At 46.1% G+C, this 17874-nt stretch overlaps 1 protein-coding gene across 2 annotated transcripts in view; it reads left to right on the forward strand.

Moving 5' to 3' along the window:
- Positions 1-12820, forward strand: part of med11 (mediator complex subunit 11) — a 64315-nt gene extending 51495 nt beyond the window's left edge. Inside the window, exon 4 of one of the 2 annotated variants that reach the window (XM_048620175.1) lies at positions 12129-12820. In XM_048620175.1, coding sequence (XP_048476132.1) covers positions 12129-12220 — 92 coding nt within the window. In that variant the 3' untranslated portion in view covers positions 12221-12820. Of the gene's footprint in view, positions 1-6254; positions 6320-12128 lie in introns of those variants that run through there. The other variant, XM_048620176.1, reaches the window with a different exon arrangement.
- The last annotated feature ends 5054 nt before the right edge of the window (positions 12821-17874 follow it).

A 17874-nucleotide genomic window follows, 5' to 3' on the forward strand; every position in this document is an offset into this window, starting at 1 on the left:
GGTGTCTCAGTCCCCTCTCTCTCAGGGAGATATCTGTACACTGACTGGTGTCTCAGTCCCCTCTCTCTCAGGGAGATATCTGTACACTGTCTGGTGTCTCTCAGTGTTATAACGGAGGATTATTTAGTATTTTTACCCACAGGAAGTGAAGGAAGGGTGGTGTATCTCAAAGATAGGATGGTGTGCGTCTTCAATGGAAATCTGCAGAGATTGGAAGGTGCTAATGAATGAAGGCTATGATTAATGATGAGATTTCCCACTGTCACCTTGTCCCAAACCTCCTTGTGCCCTTCCAGTTGAATTGCAGTCACAAAGTGAGAGGCAAGAGTTTCCTGGGTAGGATGTGAATATTGCTGTCCTCTCTTTTCATTGGGTGAGCTGAATATCCAATCATTGACCAGGATTAGAGAATACCATTTTATTTGGAGCTTCCTGCTTCCCAATGTCCTTGACCTGGAGTGACCTCCAGAACAGGAAACTGATGCAAAATAATTCTTTTTAACAAAGGCAGTCAATGTCCTAGATCTCAGTGTTGGTGTTGGATGGGAATTGTCTTTGGCTAATACTGAGAACATTCATATTTCTCTCCCTGTCTTATCTGACTTCCCAGAAATGAGATCTCTAAAATTAAAGGACATACCTTTATCATAATCACCGTATCCTGCGGAACAAACAGATTAGTGTTAACACTTTCAGGTGAGTGTGAATTGACAGTTGACATTCTGGGTAGGATGTGAAATTTGCTGCCCTTTCTTTTCGCTGGGTGAGCTGAATATCCAATCATTGACTGGTAGTATACAGTTGGGAGGGATTTGTTCTTGGAATCCTCAACATTGACTCTGGATCTCATGACGTCTCATGGCTTCAGGTCAAACATGGGCAAGGAAACCTCCTGCTGATTACCACATACCGTCCTCCCTCAACTGATGAATCAGTACTCCTCAATGTTGAACAACACTTAGAGGAAGCACTGAGGATGGCAAGGGCACAAGATGTACTCTGGGTGGGGCATTTCAATGTCCACCATCAAGAGTTTCTCGGCAGCAGTACTACATGATCGAGCTGGTTGGGTCCTAAAGGACATAGCTGCGAGATTGGGTTTGCGGCAGGTGGTGAGGGAACCAACAAGAGGGAAAAACATACTTGACCTCATCCTTAATAATCTGCCAGCTGCAGTTGCATCTGTCCATGACAGTATCGATAAGAGTGACCATTGCACAGTCCTTGTGGAGACGAAGTCCCGCCTTCACATTGAGAATAATTTCCCTCATGTTGTGTGACACTGTCAACGTGCTAAATGGAACAGACTTCAGACAGATCTAGCAACTCAAGACTGGGCATCCATGAGGCGCTGTGGGCCATCAACAGCAGCAAAATTGTACTCCAGCACAATCTGTAACCTCATGGCCCGGCATATCCCCCACCCAACCATTACCGTCAAACCAGGGGATCAACCATGGTTCAATGAAGATTGCAGGAGGGCATGCCAGGAGCAGCACTAGGCATACATGAAGGTGAGGTATCAACCTGGTGAAGCCACCAAACAGGACTACTTGCACACCAAACAGCGAAAGCAGCAAGTGATAGAGCGAAGTGATCCCACATCCAATGGATCAGATCTAAGCTCTGCAGTCCTGCCACATCCAGTCGTGAATGGTGGTGGACAATTAAACAACTCACTGGAGGAAGAGGCTCCACAAATATCCCCATCCTCAATGATGGAAGAGCCCAGCACATCAGAGCAAAAGATAAGGCTGAAGCTCTCGCAGCAATCTTCAGACAGAAGCGCCGAGTAGATGATCCATCTCGGCCTCCTCCAGTGCTCCCCAGCATTACAGATACCAGTCTTCAGCCAATTCAATTCACTCCATGTGATATCAAGAAATGGTTGGAGACACTGGATACTGCAAAGGCTACAGGCCCTGACAACATTCCAGCAACAGTACGAAGACTTGTGCTTCAGAACTTGCCACTCCCCAAGTCAAGCTGTTCCAGTACAGTTACAACACTGGTATCAACCCAACAATGTGGAAAATTGCCCAAGTATGTCCTGTACACAGCAGGACAAATCCAACCCGGCCAATTACTGCCCCATCAGTCTACTCTCGATCATCAGTAAAGTGATGGAAGGTGTCAGTAACAGCGCTATCAAGCAGCACCTGCTCAGCAATAACCTGCTCAGTGACGCCCAGTTTGGGTTCCTCCAGGGCCACTCAGCTCCTGACCTCATTACAGCTTTGGTTCAAACATGGGCAAAACAGCTGAATTCCAGAGGTGAGGTGGGAGTGACAGCCCTTGATATCAAGGCTGCATTCGACCGAGTGTGGCATCAAGGGGCCCTGGCAAAACTGGAATCAATGGGCATCAGGGGGCAAACTCTCCGTTGGTTGGAGTCCTACCTAACACGTAGGAAGATGGTCGTGGTTGTTGGAGGCCAATCATCTCAGATCCAGGACATCTCTGCAGGAGTTCATCAGGGTAGTGTCCTAGGCCCAACCATCTTCTGCTGCTTCATCAATGACCTCCCCTCCATCATAAGGACAGAAGTGGGGATGTTCGCTGATGATCACACAATGTTCAGCACCATTCACGACTCCTCAGATACTGAAACAGTCCGTGTCCTAATGCAACAAGATCTGGGCAATATCCAGGTTTGGGCTGACAAGTGGCAAATGACATTCGTGCCACACAAATGCCAGGCTATGACCATCACCTTAATAGACAATCTAACCACCGCCCCTTGACATTCAATGGTGTTACCATCACTGAATCCCCCACTGTCAACATCCTGGGGGTCACCATTGACCAGAAACTTAACTGGACTCACCACATAAACACAGTGGCTACAAGAGCAGGCCAGAAGCTGGGAATCCTGCAGCGAGTAACTCAGCTCCTGACTCTACAAAGCCTGTCCCACCATCTACAAGGCACAAGTCAGGAGTGTGATGGAATACTCCCCACTTGTCTGGATGAGTGCAGCTCCTACACACTCAAGAAGCTCGACACCATCCAGGACAAAGCATCCCCCACTCGATTGGCATCACATCCACTCCCTCCACCACCAATGCTCAGTAGCAGCAGTGTGTACCATCTACAAAATGCACTGCAGAAATTCACCAAATATCCTCAGAACGCACCTTTCAAACCCACGATCACTTCCATCTGGAAGGACAAGGGCATCAGACATATGGGAACACCGCCACCTCCAGGTTCAACTCTAAGTCACTCACCATCCTGACTTGGAAATATATTGTTGTTCCTTCACTGTCGCTGGGTCAAAATTCTGGAATTCCCTCCCTCATAGCATTGTGGGTCAACTCACAGCAGATGGATTGCAGTATTTCAAGAAGGCAGCTCACCACCACCTTCCCAAGGGGCAACTAGGGACGGGCAAGAAATGCTGGGCCCAGCCAACGACGCCTACACCCCACAAAAGAATAGAACATAAAATAAAATTAGGGAATGCCATTTTCTGTGGAACTTCCTGCTTCCCAAAGTCACATTTAATCCTTGACCTGGAGTGACCTCCAGAACAGGGAACTGAACAAAGTAATTCTTTGTAACCAGGCAGTCACTGTCCTAGTGCTCATGGTTGGTGTTGGATGGGAATTGTCTTTGGCTGATACTGAGAACATTCCCATTTCTCTCCCGCCGTTTATCTGACTTCCCAGAAATGAGATCTCTAAAATTAAAGGACATACCTTTACCGTAATCACCATATCCTGTGGAACAAACAGATTAGTGTTAACACTTCCAGGTGAGAGTGAATTGACAATCTACATTTCCAACACAATCAGGTCAACAATTGATATCTTCAGCCTTGCACAGATTAGGAACTGGCGCTGATATTTCAATCATTAAATGACCATTACAACACACCTCCTCAGCTGATTCTGAATGGGTGTAAGAGATTTTACACTAGCAATTTGTAGCTGAAATTGATCAGTACCTCTGGGAGGTATGTGTCCTCTAACCGTTGCCTTACAGTCCCCTCTCACTCTCTCAGGGAGACATCTATACACTGAGTGGTGTATCTCTGGTGGTCCCCCACCTCTTTCTCTCAGGGACATATCTTCACACCAACATGAATCTAATGGAACTACTTAGGGAGCGTTTTTAGTATTTTTACCCACAGGAAGTGAAGGAAGGGGGATATATCTCAAAGATAGAATGATGTGTGCCTTGAATAGAAGCCTGCAGAGATTGGAAGATGCTAATTAAGCAAGGCTGTGATTAATGGTGGGATTTCCCACTTCACCTTGTCCCAAACCACCATGTCCCCTCGCAGTTGAATTGCAGTCACAATGTGAGAAGCAAGAGTTTCCTGGGTAGGATGTGAATATTGCTGCCCTCTCTTTTCATTGGTTGAGCTGAATATCCAATCACTGACCAGGATTAGGGAATGCCATCTTCTGTGGAGCTTCCTGCTTCCCAATGTCAGATTTAGTCCTTGACCTGGAGTGACCTCCAGAACAGGGAACTGATGCAAACTTTTCTAAAGAAGGGTCTAGGCCCGAAACGTCAGCCTTCCTGCTCCACTGATGCTGCTTGGCCTGCTGTGTTCATCCAGCTCTACACCTTGTTATCACTGATGCAAACTAATTCATTTTAACGAAGGCAGTCAATGTCCTAGAGCTCAGTGTTGGTGTTGGATGGGAATTGTCTTTGGCTGATGTTGAGAACATTCACATTTCCCTCCCTGTCTTTACATGACTTCCCAGAAATGACATTTCTAAAATTAAAGGACATACCTGTATCATAATCACCGTGTCCTGTGGAACAAAACAGATTAGTGTTAACACTTTCAGGAGAGTGTGAATGGAGAATCTATATGTCCAACGCAATCAGGTCAACAATTGATATCTTCAGCCCTGCACAGATAAGGAACAGACGTTGATGTTTCAATCATTAAATGATCATTACTCCCAGGCTGATTCCAAATGACAGTGTGAGATTTTGCTTTAGCAATTCAAAACTGAAATTGATCAATATCTCAGGGAAATGTATTTATACCGACTGGCAACTCTCAGTACCCATTTCTCTCTCAGGGAGATATCTGTACATGGACTGGGGTCTCTCAGTCCCCTCACTCTCTCAGGGAGATATCTGTACACTGACTGGTCTCTCACTCCCCTCACTCTCTCTCAGGGACATATCTGTGCACTGACTAGTGATTCTCACTCCATTCTCTCTCTCAGGGAAATACATGTACACTGACTGTTTTCACTCAGTCCTCTCTCTCTCTCTCTCTCAGGGAAATATCTGTACACTGACTCGTGTCTCAGGGAGATATCTGTTCACTGACTTGTATCTAATGATGACGTTAAAGAATGTTTTCAGTATTTTTGGCCACAGGAAGTGATGTATCTCGAAGATAGAATGGTGTGTGTCTTGAATAGAAATCTGCAGAGATTGGAAGATGCTAATGATGGAAGGCTGTGATTAATGATGGGATTTCCCACTGTCACCTTGCCCAATTCTCTTTGTGCCCTCCCAGTTGAATTGCAGTCACAAAGTGAGAAACGAGAGTTTCCTGGGTAGGAAATGAATATTGCTGCCCTCTCTTTTCATTGGTTGAGCTGAATATCCAATCATTGACCAGGATTAGGGAATGCCATTTTCTGTGGAGCTTCCTGCTTCCCAACGTCACATTTAATCCTTGACCTGGAGTGACCTTCAGAACAGGGAACTGTTGTAAACTAATTCTTTGTAATCAGGCAGTCACTGTCCTAGTGCTCATGGTTGGTGTTGGATGGGAATTGTGTTTGGCTGATTTTGAGAACATTCCCATTTCTCTCCCGCCGTTTATCTGACTTCCCAGAAATGAGATCTCTAAAATTAAAGATTATACCTTTATCGTAATCACCGTATCCTGTGGAACAAACAGATTAGTGTTAATACTTTAAGGAGAGTGTGAATTGAGAATCTACATTTCCAACACAATCAGGACAACAATTGATGTCTTCAGCCTTGCAGGGATTAGGAACAGATGTTGATCTTTCAATCGTTAAATGATCATTACTCCCTAGATGTTTCCAAATGACCATGGGAGGTTTTGCTTTAACAAATTGAAACTGAAATTGATCAATATTCAAGGATTATACACTGACTGGTGTCTCTCTGTCGTCTTTCTCAGGGTAATATCTGTACACCAACTGGTGTCTGTCAATCTCCCCTCTCTCTCAAGGAGATACTTGCACACTGACTCCTGTCTCATGTGATTTTAAGAGTGTTTTTAATATTTTTGCCCACAGGCTCTGAAGGAACAATGACATATATTGAAGATAGATGGGGTGTGGCTTGAATGGACATCTTCAGAGATTGGAAGGTGCTAATGAAGGAAGGCTATGGTTAATGATGGGATTTCCGACTCACCTTGTCCCAATCTTCCTTGTGCCCTCCCAGTTGTATTGCAATCACAGTGTGAGAGATATGCAGTCATAGAGATGTACAGCATGCAAACAGACCCTTTGGTCCAACTTGTCCATGCCAACTAGATATCCTAAATTAATCTAGTCCTATTTTCCATCATTTGGCCCGTATCCCTCTAAACCCTTCCTATTCATAAACCCATCCAGGTACCTTCTATATGTTGTAATTGTACCAGCCTCCACCACCTCCTCTGGCAGCTCATTCATACACGCACCACCCTCTGGATGAAACCGTTACCTCAAGTCCCTTTTAAATCTTTCCCCTCTCACCTTAAACCTATGCCCCCTGGTTTTGAACTCCCCCACTCTGGGGCAAAGACCTTGTTTATTTACCCTATCCATTCCCCTCATGGTCTTACAAACCTCTAGAAGGTCACCCCTCAGCCTCTAATGCTCCATGGAAAATAGCCCCAGTCTATTCAGCCTCTCCCTATAGCTCAAACCCTCCAACCCTGGTAACATCCTTGTAAATCTTTTCTGAACCCTTTCAAGTTTCACAACATCTTTCCTACAGCAGGGAGACCAGAACTGAACACACAATTCCAAAGTGGCCTAACCAATGTCCTGTACAGCCGCAACATGACCTCCCAACTCCTATACTCAATGCACTGACCAATAAAGACAAGCGTACCAAACGCCTTCTTCACTATCCTATCTACCCGTGACTCCACTTTCGAGGAATTATGAACCTGCACTCCAAGGTCTCTTTGTTCAGCAACATTCCCCAGGGCCTTACCATTAAGTGTGTAAGTCCTGCCCTGATGTGCATTTCCAAAACGCAGCACCTCACCTTTATCTAAGTTAAACTCCATCTGCCACTCCTTGACCCATTGGCCCATCTGATCAAGGTCCTGTTGTACTCTGAGGTAAATGTTTTCGCTGTCTACTATATCTCCAATTTCAGTGTCATCTGAAAATTTACTAACCATACCTCCTATGCTCACGTCCAAATCATTTATATAAATGCCAAAAAAGCAGTGGACCCAGCACCAATCCTTGTGGTACACCGCTGGTCGCAAAACTGCAGTCTGGAACAACCCTCTACCATTACCCTCTGCCTCTTTGTTCCAGCCAGTTCTGTATCCAAATGACTAGTTCTCCCTGTGTTGCATGTGATCTAACCTTGCTAACCAGTCGAATGAAGTCCATGCAGACCATGCCCACTGCTCTGCCCTCATCAGTCCTCTTCGTTACTTCTTCGAAAAACTCAATCAAGTTAGTGAGCCACGATTTCCCACACAAAAGAAAACCATGCTGACCGTCGCTAATCAGTCCTTGCCTTTCTAAATACATGTAAATCCTGCCCCTCAGTATCCCCTCCGACAAATTGCCCACCACTGATGTCAGGCTCATGGGTATGTAGTTCCCTGGCTTTTCCTTACCATCTGTCTTAAATAGTGGCACCATATCGGCCAACCTCCAGTCTTCCGGTACCTCTCAACTGTGGCTTTTGATGATCCAAATATCTCAGGAAGGAGCCCAGCACTCACTTCCCTAGCTTCCCACAAATTTCTAGGATACACCTGATCAGGTCCTGGGGGTTTATCCATATTTAATCATTTTAAGATGTTCAGCACCTCCCCCTGTGTAATATCAACAGTTTTGAAGATGTTGTTATTTATCTCTCCAAGTTCTGTAGACTCCAAACCCTTCTCCACAGTAAACACCGATGCAAAATGCTCTTTTAGTATCTGCTCCATCTACTCCACTCTCACATATAGATAGCCTTGCTGATCTTTAAGGGGCCGTATTCGCTCCCCAGTTGCTCTTTTGTCCTTAATGTATTTGTAGGATCCCTTTGGATTCTCCTTAATCCTATTGAGATGAGAGTTTCCTGGGTAGGATGTGAAGTTTGCTGCCCTCTCTTTTCATTGGGTGAGCTGAATATCCAATCATTGACCAGGATTAGGGAATGTCGTTTTCTGTGGAGCTTCCTGCTTCCCAATGTCACATTTAGTCCTTGGCCTATAGTGACCTCCAGAACAGGGAACTGAGGGTCTAGACCCGAAACGTCAGCTTTCCTGCTCCTCTGATGCTGCTTGGCCTGTTGTGTTCATCCAGCTCTACACCTTGTTGTCACTGATGCAAATTAATTCTTTTTAACGAAGGCAGTCACTGTTCTAGTGCTAAGTGTTGGTGTTGGATGGGAATTGTCTTTGGTTAATATTGGGAGCATTCACATTTGCCTCCCTCTCTTTACCTGAAATGAGATCGCTAAAATTAAAGAGCCTACCTTCATCATAATCATTGTGTTCTGTGGAACAAACAGATTAGTGTTAACACTTTCAGGAGAGTGTGAATTGAGAATCTACATTTCCAACACAACCAGGTCAACAATTGATATCTTCAGCCTTGCGCAGATTGGGAACAGACGTTGTGCTTTCAATCATTAAATGATCATTATCCCTCACGTCCAAAACTCAGCAGATTCTAAGCGGCCATAATGTTCAACAATTAATTTCTTCCACAGATTAGGAATTTTTAAAGTTTATTTGCAATGATGTGTGCATCACCGGTTAGGTCAGCAGGTTTGTCCATCCCTATTTGTATAACACAGGGTCGTTAGGAGCCAATGACATTGGCTGTTGGTCTGGAGTCACATGTAGGCCAGAATGGGATGGTGGAGTATGGAAACCTGCCCTTCGGCCCAACTCGTCCATGCTGACCAGGTTTCCTAAACTGGACTGGTCCCACATGATAAACAGTCAGGCACCCTGTCTCAATGTTAAGACCCTCAGCCTCAGAATCACAGAAATGATAGAGGCCATTTGGCCCGTCATACCTGGGCTCTCTGAATGAGCGACTCCCTCAGTGTTGTTTTCCCCCTTTCTCCAACACCTTTTTTGGTAACCTTCTCATTCTTCATCAAATGCTTCATTTGAGCCTGCCTCCACCATGTGCTCAAGCAGTGAATTCCAGATCCTAAGCACTCGCTAGGCAAAAACATATTTTGTCTTATCGACTTAGCTTCAATTTTAACAAATATCTTCAAATCTGTGTCCTCCCATTTGCCATTCATTGGTAGGATCCATTTTTCCCTATCTACTGTTGAATCAGATTTCCTTTCAACATTCCTTTTTTCCAAGATCTCAGATCTATCTCTGGAACCATTCTTATGAACCTTCTCTGCACTCTCTATCTATCTCTCTCTCTCTAATGCCTTCATATCTTTCTATAGTCTGGTGCCAAGAATTGGTTGCAATATTTGAGCAGTGGCTGAGCCAGGGTTAAATACATCTTCAGTATCATCTCCTTGCTCTTATGCCTCTATTACTAAAGCTTACACGCTTTATTAAACTCTTTTCCTAACTTGCCCTCCCATCTTCAATCATTATGTAGACATGTCTCTCCAAATCACTCAGCTTCAACACCCACTTTATATTTGGAATGTTTATCTGAGAGACTGCACTGAGCAATACCATTTTGGCAATATTTTATACCTTTTCTCTCACCGAATAAATTCTACCCGAAAATAGGAGCAAAACGTGCCAGAGAAACTCAACAGAGCCTGACACCATCTGCTGAGAGAGAGACAGGGTCAATGTTGCAAGTCCAATGACCCTTCTTCGGACCCAAAGGGAGAGGTGTAAAAGTGATGCGAACGGAATTAGGTTGGGGTGGGTGGAGCAAGCGGAACAGAAGTGAAGGTCACAGGGGAAGGAGGCTGCAAGTGCCATAAAACGAAAGTCAAAGGGAGCAGTAGTTGTTATAGAGAGGAAAGCTGATCCAGATTAATTGAACATAACAGGTATTAATAACAAAATGTAGGTCAGTCCTATTAATGCATAACTACGAAACTGAGTTAGGGTTAGGGTTAGGGTTAGAGTTAGGCCTAAGATTAGGATTAGGTTTAGGGTTAGGGTTGGGGTTCGTGTTAGGGTTAGGGTTTGGGTTAGAGTTACGGTTAGGATTGGGATTAGGGTTAGGTCTAAGGTTAAGGTTAAGGTGAGGTTTAGGGTCAGGTTTAGGGCCAGAGTTAGTCTTGGGGGTTAGGGTCAAACTCAGAATTAGGGTTAGTGTTAAGGTTAGACTTAAGATTATGGTTAGGTTTAAGGTTAGGATTTTTTATGGTTGGGCATTAGGGTTAGGTTTAGCTTTAGGGATTAGGGTTAGGGTTAGGGTTGGTGATTAGGTCTACAGTTGGGGTTGGGGATTAGGGTTAGGATTAGGGTTAGAGTTAGGTTTAGCTTTAGATTTAGGGTTAGGTTTTAGGTTAGGGTTAATGTTAGGGTCAGGGTTAAGGTTAGGGTTAGGGTTAGAATTTAGGTTAGGGCTAGGGTTAGGGTCAGGGTTAAGGTTGTGTTTTAGATGTTGGCAGTTAGGGTTAGTGTTTGGGCTAGGTTTAGGCTTAGGGGTTAGGGGTTGAGGGAGATAGTGATAGCGTCGGGGTTATGGTTTGGATTTAGGGGTTAGGGTTTGGGGGGACAACAGGATATTTTAGGGGGTAGGACTGGGGTCAGGGTTAGCGTTAGGGTTAGGGTCAAGGTAAGGGTTAGGGTTAGGATTTAGGTGTTAGGGTTGGGGGGAAACAACAGGGTAAGAAGCGGAGTTGGAATAAAACAGGCAGCACAGTTCATGGCTTGAAGTTGTTGAAGCTGATGATTATTTGGATAGAAATAGTGCAGAAGGATTATGGGTAAAAGCAGGAGATTAGCGCACTGCCTTGATGCTCATTTGACGAACTGGCTCAGGATCAATGGGCAGTCACTTTCTTTGGCACTACAATGGCTCAGTGACTGACAAAGCTGTTAAGTTCCTCAGTGGAATGTAATGCACTGCTCTTCCATGAGGATTCCCTACAACACTGTGGCAGGCCTGGGACAGAAATGTGACCATGACATCTAGGTGGTGCGTCAAAAGGCAAGCACTTGGAAGGTTGGGTTGTGTCTACAGACTAGACGAACGCATCCTGCAAAGCAGACACCCGACCTTTAATTGACCCATGTAAAGGACAGTGATTGGGAACAGTGAATGCAGTACAGCCAAATGACAAAGTACAAGTTGACATTGTCTGTTACCCTGATGAATCGTCTTCTTTCTGCTTCTCTGTAATGCTCACCTTAATTAATAAGAGTCGTATAATTATAGAGCTGTACAGTACCAAAGCTGACCCTTCGGTCCAACTCGTCCATGCCAACCAGATATCCTAAATTAGCCTGGTCCCATTTGCCAGCATTTGGCCCATATCGCTCTAAATGCTTCCTATTCATGTCCCCATCCAGATGCCTTTTAAAATGCCTCCACCACTTCCTCTGGCAGCTCATTCCACACACGCACCATCCTCTGTGTGAAAAAGTCGCCCCTTAGGTCCCTTTTAATTCTTTTCCCTCTCACTTTAAACCTATGCCCTCTATTTTTAGACTCCCCTACCCTGGGGAAAAAGACTTTGGCTATTTACCCTATCTATATCCCTCACAATTTTATAGATCTCTATAAGGTCACTCCTCAGCCTCCGATGCTCCAGGGAAAATAGTCCCAGCCTATTCAGCCTCTCCCTATAGCTCAAACCCTCCAACCCCAGCAACATCCTTACAAAACTTTTCTGCACCCTTTAAAAACAGCTTTCCTATAACAGGAAGACCAGAATTGAATACAGTATTCCAAAAGTGGCCTAACCAATGTCCTGTACAGCCGCAACATGACCTCCCCTTGCTGTTTTTCTTCCTTCTTATCGTTGTTTGAACACTTTCTTTCCAGGAATATGGACACATATTGTGGAAAAAAAAAATCTGAGTGAATTTGAACTGGTTAACGACCGCATCTCAAGGCAGGACACAGACAGCCGGTAAAGCCTGAGACCCGCCCAATCCCTTGCAGAACAGATTGCATCGATGGACACATTATATTTTTCTATTGGGCCAGATCTGTGAGCAAAGCGCAAAGGCACTCAACCCCCCAGAAAAGTTCTCTCAATGTACAGTGTCTGCATCTTTGTTTCTACAAATTAAGATTTGCTAAAATTAACAATATATTTTCTGCGGAAAAATAGTTACCATAATCAGAATGACGATGCCCTATGGAGAAAAAAAGATGTGCATTTGCATTTTCTGCAGAAAATCATGTGGCATGTCTTTGAAACAATTAGTTTAATAACTACAGTGAGTATTACATTGAGAGCTAATGCTGGCATTAACTAAGCATAACTATTCATTCTCATTCCACTTCAGCTGATCTAACTCTGCATCCTCTCATTTAATACTCGTCTTTTGCTTGTGAAATAATTATTCACTTCTGTTTTCACCAAGTGAGGAATGACTTAAATCTTCTCATCTTCATTGCCTTTAAGGTTCATAGTCAAAGAACTGTTCAGCACAGAAACAGGCTCTTTGCTCCAAGTTGTCCATACACCAGATATCCTAAATTAATCCCGTCCCATTTGCCAGCATTTGGCCCATATCCCTCTAAACCCTTCCTATTCATATACCCATCCAGATGCAAGCATTATAGTTCCCTTGCCTAAGTTGTTTGGTAAAACCATTCACTTTCAGGGCATATAACATCAGAGTTATCTGACAATCTCCTCTGTGTTATTACAAGGGAAAAAACATGAGAATTCTAGATCAAATGGGGAGGAAAAATATACAGTTAACAACAGGACCCTGAACAGCTTTGGTGTACAGAGGGATCTTGGGGTTCAAGTCCATAGCCCTCTGAAACTGGCCACACAAGTAAATAGGGTGGTACAGAAGGCATGTTAGCCTTTACTGTTCGGGGAATTGAAGACAAGAGTCATGTTGCAGCTTTATAAGTAATTAGCACCAAAAGCACAGAGGTGGGGCTTGAGGTGGGAGGAGGGGATAGGTGGGAGGAAGGACAGGTTAGGGAGGCAGGGATGAGCTGGGCTGGTTTTGGGAAGCGGTAGGGGGAGGGGAGATTCTTAAGCTTGTGAAGTCCACGTGCAGAGTTATGGCACGGTGAAAGGATTTGAGTTTTGCTTCCATTAATAGATATCAGCACACTGTCTCCCTATCCTTGTTTACCTTGGGAAAAGCCACCTCCAAAATTAATGACAATACCTTAGCTGGAATGACGTGAACCTGTTGAAAAATCAGATTAGTTTTTGTGAGCCTTATCCTTGGAGAATGAATGAGGAAGCTACAATTAAAACACAGAGATAGTAGGAACTGCAGATGCTGGAGAATCTGAGATAACAAGGTGTAGAGCTGGATGAACACAGCAGGCCAAGCAGCATCAGAGGAGCAGGAAGGCTGACGTTTCGGGCCCAGACCCTTCTTCAGAAATGGGGGAGGGGAAGGGGGTTCTGAAATAAATAGGGAGAGAGGGGGAGGTGGATAGAAGATGGATAGAGGAGAGGATAGGTGGAGAGGAGACAGACAGGTCAGAAGAGGCGGGGATGGAGCCAGTAAAGGTGAGTGTAGGTGGGGAGGTAGGGAGGAGATAGGCCAGTCCAGGGAGGAGGGACGGGTCAAGGGGGCGGGATGAGGCTAGTAGGGAGGAGATGGGGGTGGGGCTTGAGGTGGGAGGAGGGGATAGGTGGGAGGAAGGACAGGTTAGGGAGGCGGGGATGAGCTGGGCTGGTTTTGGGAAGCGGTAGAGGGAGGGGAGATTCTTAAGCTTGTGAAGTCCACATTGATACCACTGGGCTGCAGGGTTCCTGCAGATCGGCGGAGGCGAAGGAATTGGGAATAGGGGTTCCGTACCTACACTGGCCCTAAACCCCACCTCTTCCTCCGTTACATTGATGACTATATCGGCGCCGCCTTGTGCTACCACGAGGAGCTCAAACAGTTCATCCACTTCACCAACACCTTCCACCCCAAACTTAAGTTCACCTGGACCATCTCTAATACCTCTCTCTCCTTCCTCGACCTCTCTGTCTCCATCTCCGGCAACCACCTAGAAACCGATATCCATTTCAAGCCCACCGACTCCCACAGCTACCTAGAATACACCTCCTCCCACCCACCTTCCTGCAAAAATGCCATCCCCTATTCCCAATTCCTTTGCCTCCGCCGCATCTGCTCCCAGGATGAGGCATTCCACTCCCGTACATCTCAGATGTCCTCGTTTTTCATGGACCGCAACTTGCCCCCCCCCCCCCCCCCCCCCCCCCCCAGGGTCGAGAATGCCCTCGACCGTGTCTCCCGCATTTCCCGCAACTCCTCCCTCACACCCCCTCCCAGCAATAACAACCAAAACAGAATCCCCCTCCTCCTCACGTACCACCCCACCAACCTCTGGATCCAACACATCATCCTCCGATACTTCCGCCATCTGCAATCCGACCCCTACCACCAAAGACATTTTTCCCTCCCCACCCTTATCTGCTTTCTGGAGGGACTACCCTCTCTGTGACTCCCTTGTCCGCTCCACACTCCCCTCCAGCCCCACCACACCCGGCACTTTTCCCTGCAACCGCAGGAAGTGCTACACCTGCCCCTACACCTCCTCCCTCACCCCCATCCCAGGCCCCAAGAAGACTTTCTACATCAAGCAGATGTTCACCTGCACATCTGCCAATGTGGTATACTGCATCTGCTGTTCCCGTTGTGGCCTCCTCTACATCGGGGAAACCAAGCGGAGGCTTGGGGACCGCTTTGCAGAACACCTACGCTCGGTTCGCACTAAACAACTGCACCTCCCAGTCGCGAACCATTTCAACTCCCCCTCCCATTCCTCAGACGACATGTCCATCCTGGGCCTCCTGCAATGCCACAATGATGCTACCTGAAGGTTGCAGGAACATCAACTCATATTCCGCTTGGGAACCCTGCAGCCCAATGGTATCAATGTGGACTTCACAAGCTTCAAAATCTCCCCTCCCGCTACCGCACTCCAAAACCAGTCCAGCTCGTCCCCGCCTCCCTAACCTGTCCTTCCTCCCACCTATCCCCTCCTCCCACCTCAAGCCCTACCCCCATCTCCTACCTACTAACCTCATCCTGCCCCCTTGACCTGTCCATCCTCCCTGGACTGATCTATCTCCTCCCTAACTCCCCACCGACACTCACTCTTACTGGCTCCATCCCCGCCTCTTTGACCGGTCTGTCTCCTCCCCATCTATCTTCTCCTCTATCCATCTTCTATCCGTCTCCCCCTCTCTCCCTATTTATTTCAGAACCCCCCTTCCCCTCCCCCATTTCTGAAGAAGGGTCTGGGCCCGAAACGTCAGCCTTCCTGCTCCTCTGATGCTGCTTGGCCTGCTGTGTTCATCCAGCTCTACACCTTGTTATCTCACAATTACAACACAATTGGTTTGACAGTTAATTCATTCACAACTCCCTAGAAGTGGCCACACAAGTAGATAGGGTGGCAAAGAAGGTGCATGGCATGCTTGCCTTTTTTGGTCAGGGAATTGAGTAGTAGAGTCAGGAAGTCATGTTGCAGCTCTGTAGGCCCTTAGTTAGGCCTGGTCTCCACATTACAGGAAGGATGTGGAGGCTTTGGAGAGGGGGCAGAAGAGGTTTACCAGGATGTTGCCTGGATTAGTGAATATGAGTTATAAAGAGAGGCTAGAAAAACTCAGATTGTTTTCTCTGGAGCAGAGGAGGCTGAGGGAAGGCTTGATAGAAGCTTATAAAATTACGAAATGAATAGATAGGGTTGATGGTCAGCGTCTTTTTCCCAGAGTTGAAATGTTTAACACGAAGGGGCATGCATTTAACGTGCGAGGGGAAAAGTTCAAAGGAGATGTGTGGGGCAAGTTTTTTACACAGAGAATGGTAGGGGTCAGGGACGCGCTGCCAGGGGTCGTGGGCGAGGCAGATACAATAGGAACATTTAAGGGAGTTTTACATAAGCACATGAATATACAAGGTATGGAAGGATATGGACCAAAGGCAGGCAGAAGGGATTAGGTTAATTTGGCGTCATTTTTGGCACAACATCGTGGGCCGAAGGGCCTGTTCCTGTGCTGCACTGTTCTATGTGCTATGTCTATATTAGAAGACAAGGGCTCAGCAAATGCTTAACCGTACTGTTGAGGTATGAACTGGGAAATTTTTCACTTTTTGGTCTAAATAATGATCACATCTCAGAGCAGGGCAACATAAGGAGATCCCAAAGACTGTTAAAAATGTATGTCTCGCATCTCTGACTGACCCTTGTGCTAGTGGAAAAAATTCTTCTCATTACCCCCACAAACGCTCAGAATTTTGAAGGTCTTGATTAAATTTCCAAAGAGCTTTCTGCTCTCCACAAAAAAAAATCAGCTTCTCTAACTGCTCTCTCTCTCCATGAGTGAAGTCTTTGCATTGAGCTTGATGGTTGTCGGAAGGATATTTGGGTTAGGAATCTACTTCTGGTCAGTGGAAATCTCTCCAAGGTCAATCCAAAACAATATCATGAGTCTGCTCCCAGCACCTGCTCGGAGAATGATCCCTGGATCACAGTAATCCACTGTGGGATCTACATTCTCCAAATCTCCCTTTTGCTATCTTTGCAAATTTGCCAAATTCATCTCCTTTGGTTACCAGCCTTCCTGCCAGTGGAGACACTTTTTCCTCATTGGCCCCAGCCTCATAATTCTGAGCGTGTCATTTAAATCTCCCCTTCACCTTCTCAGCTCCGACACTGCCCCCAGCTTTACCATTCCCTCCTGGAACAATTCAGGTAAATTTCCTCTACACCGTCTCCAAAGTTTGATATCCTTCCTGACGTAACAGAGCTCGGTCCAGAGGCTGTGAGCTCTGTGCATGGTCTACACTACGAGCTCTGTCCATGGTCAACACTGGACACACAGATATCGGCCCAGAGGCTATGAACTCTGTCCATGGTCTACACTGGACACATGGATATCTGCCCAGAGACTGCTAGAGCAGGAATGACATTAAAAAACTGTCTACCATCAGGGAGTGAGTGGGACAGCACACTGCTACATACCTGACATGGCCAATGCCATCAGGCTGACCAGGAGGAGCAGACCCAGGTACTTCATGGTTGTGGTGAGGTGTCTAAAGGATGTGATTTGTACATAGATATGAGTACTTATATATGTTTGCTGACAATGTCCCTGAAATTACTGAGGAACACTTGGCCCTGTTTCCAGCAAGTTACACTCTGCCCTGCCCATGAATCAGCTTCTCTGACAGATTGGTCAAGGGTCAATCAATAGGCGATGAAATGTCAGCCAAAAGACAAGGCATTGGCCGTGGAGCTGAGGATCCTGGGAACCTTTTCCCAGCTGGCAGTCTTGGGCTGGCCAACCCTTCACAATCCAGGGAGCTAACCCCCTGAAACCGGGCTCTTGTGGAAGGCGGGGAATGGCAGAGGGTCTGTTTCTGTGTTTGTGGGAGACAGAATGATGGGTTTTCACAGTCCCACAGCTGGTCAGAGATTTGACACAACCTGGTTTACACGTGGAGGCAGTTTATCTGTTTATCGGTTCCACTGACCCAAACAATCTTCCCCATTAAAATTATTTATCGGCCTCTCTTTTCAATTCTTCACTCAACACATAAACTATTCCTCCCACTTCTGCTGG

Source organism: Rhincodon typus, chromosome 45, assembly GCF_021869965.1.
Source record: "Rhincodon typus isolate 14 chromosome 45, sRhiTyp1.1, whole genome shotgun sequence".
NCBI lineage: Eukaryota > Metazoa > Chordata > Chondrichthyes > Orectolobiformes > Rhincodontidae > Rhincodon > Rhincodon typus.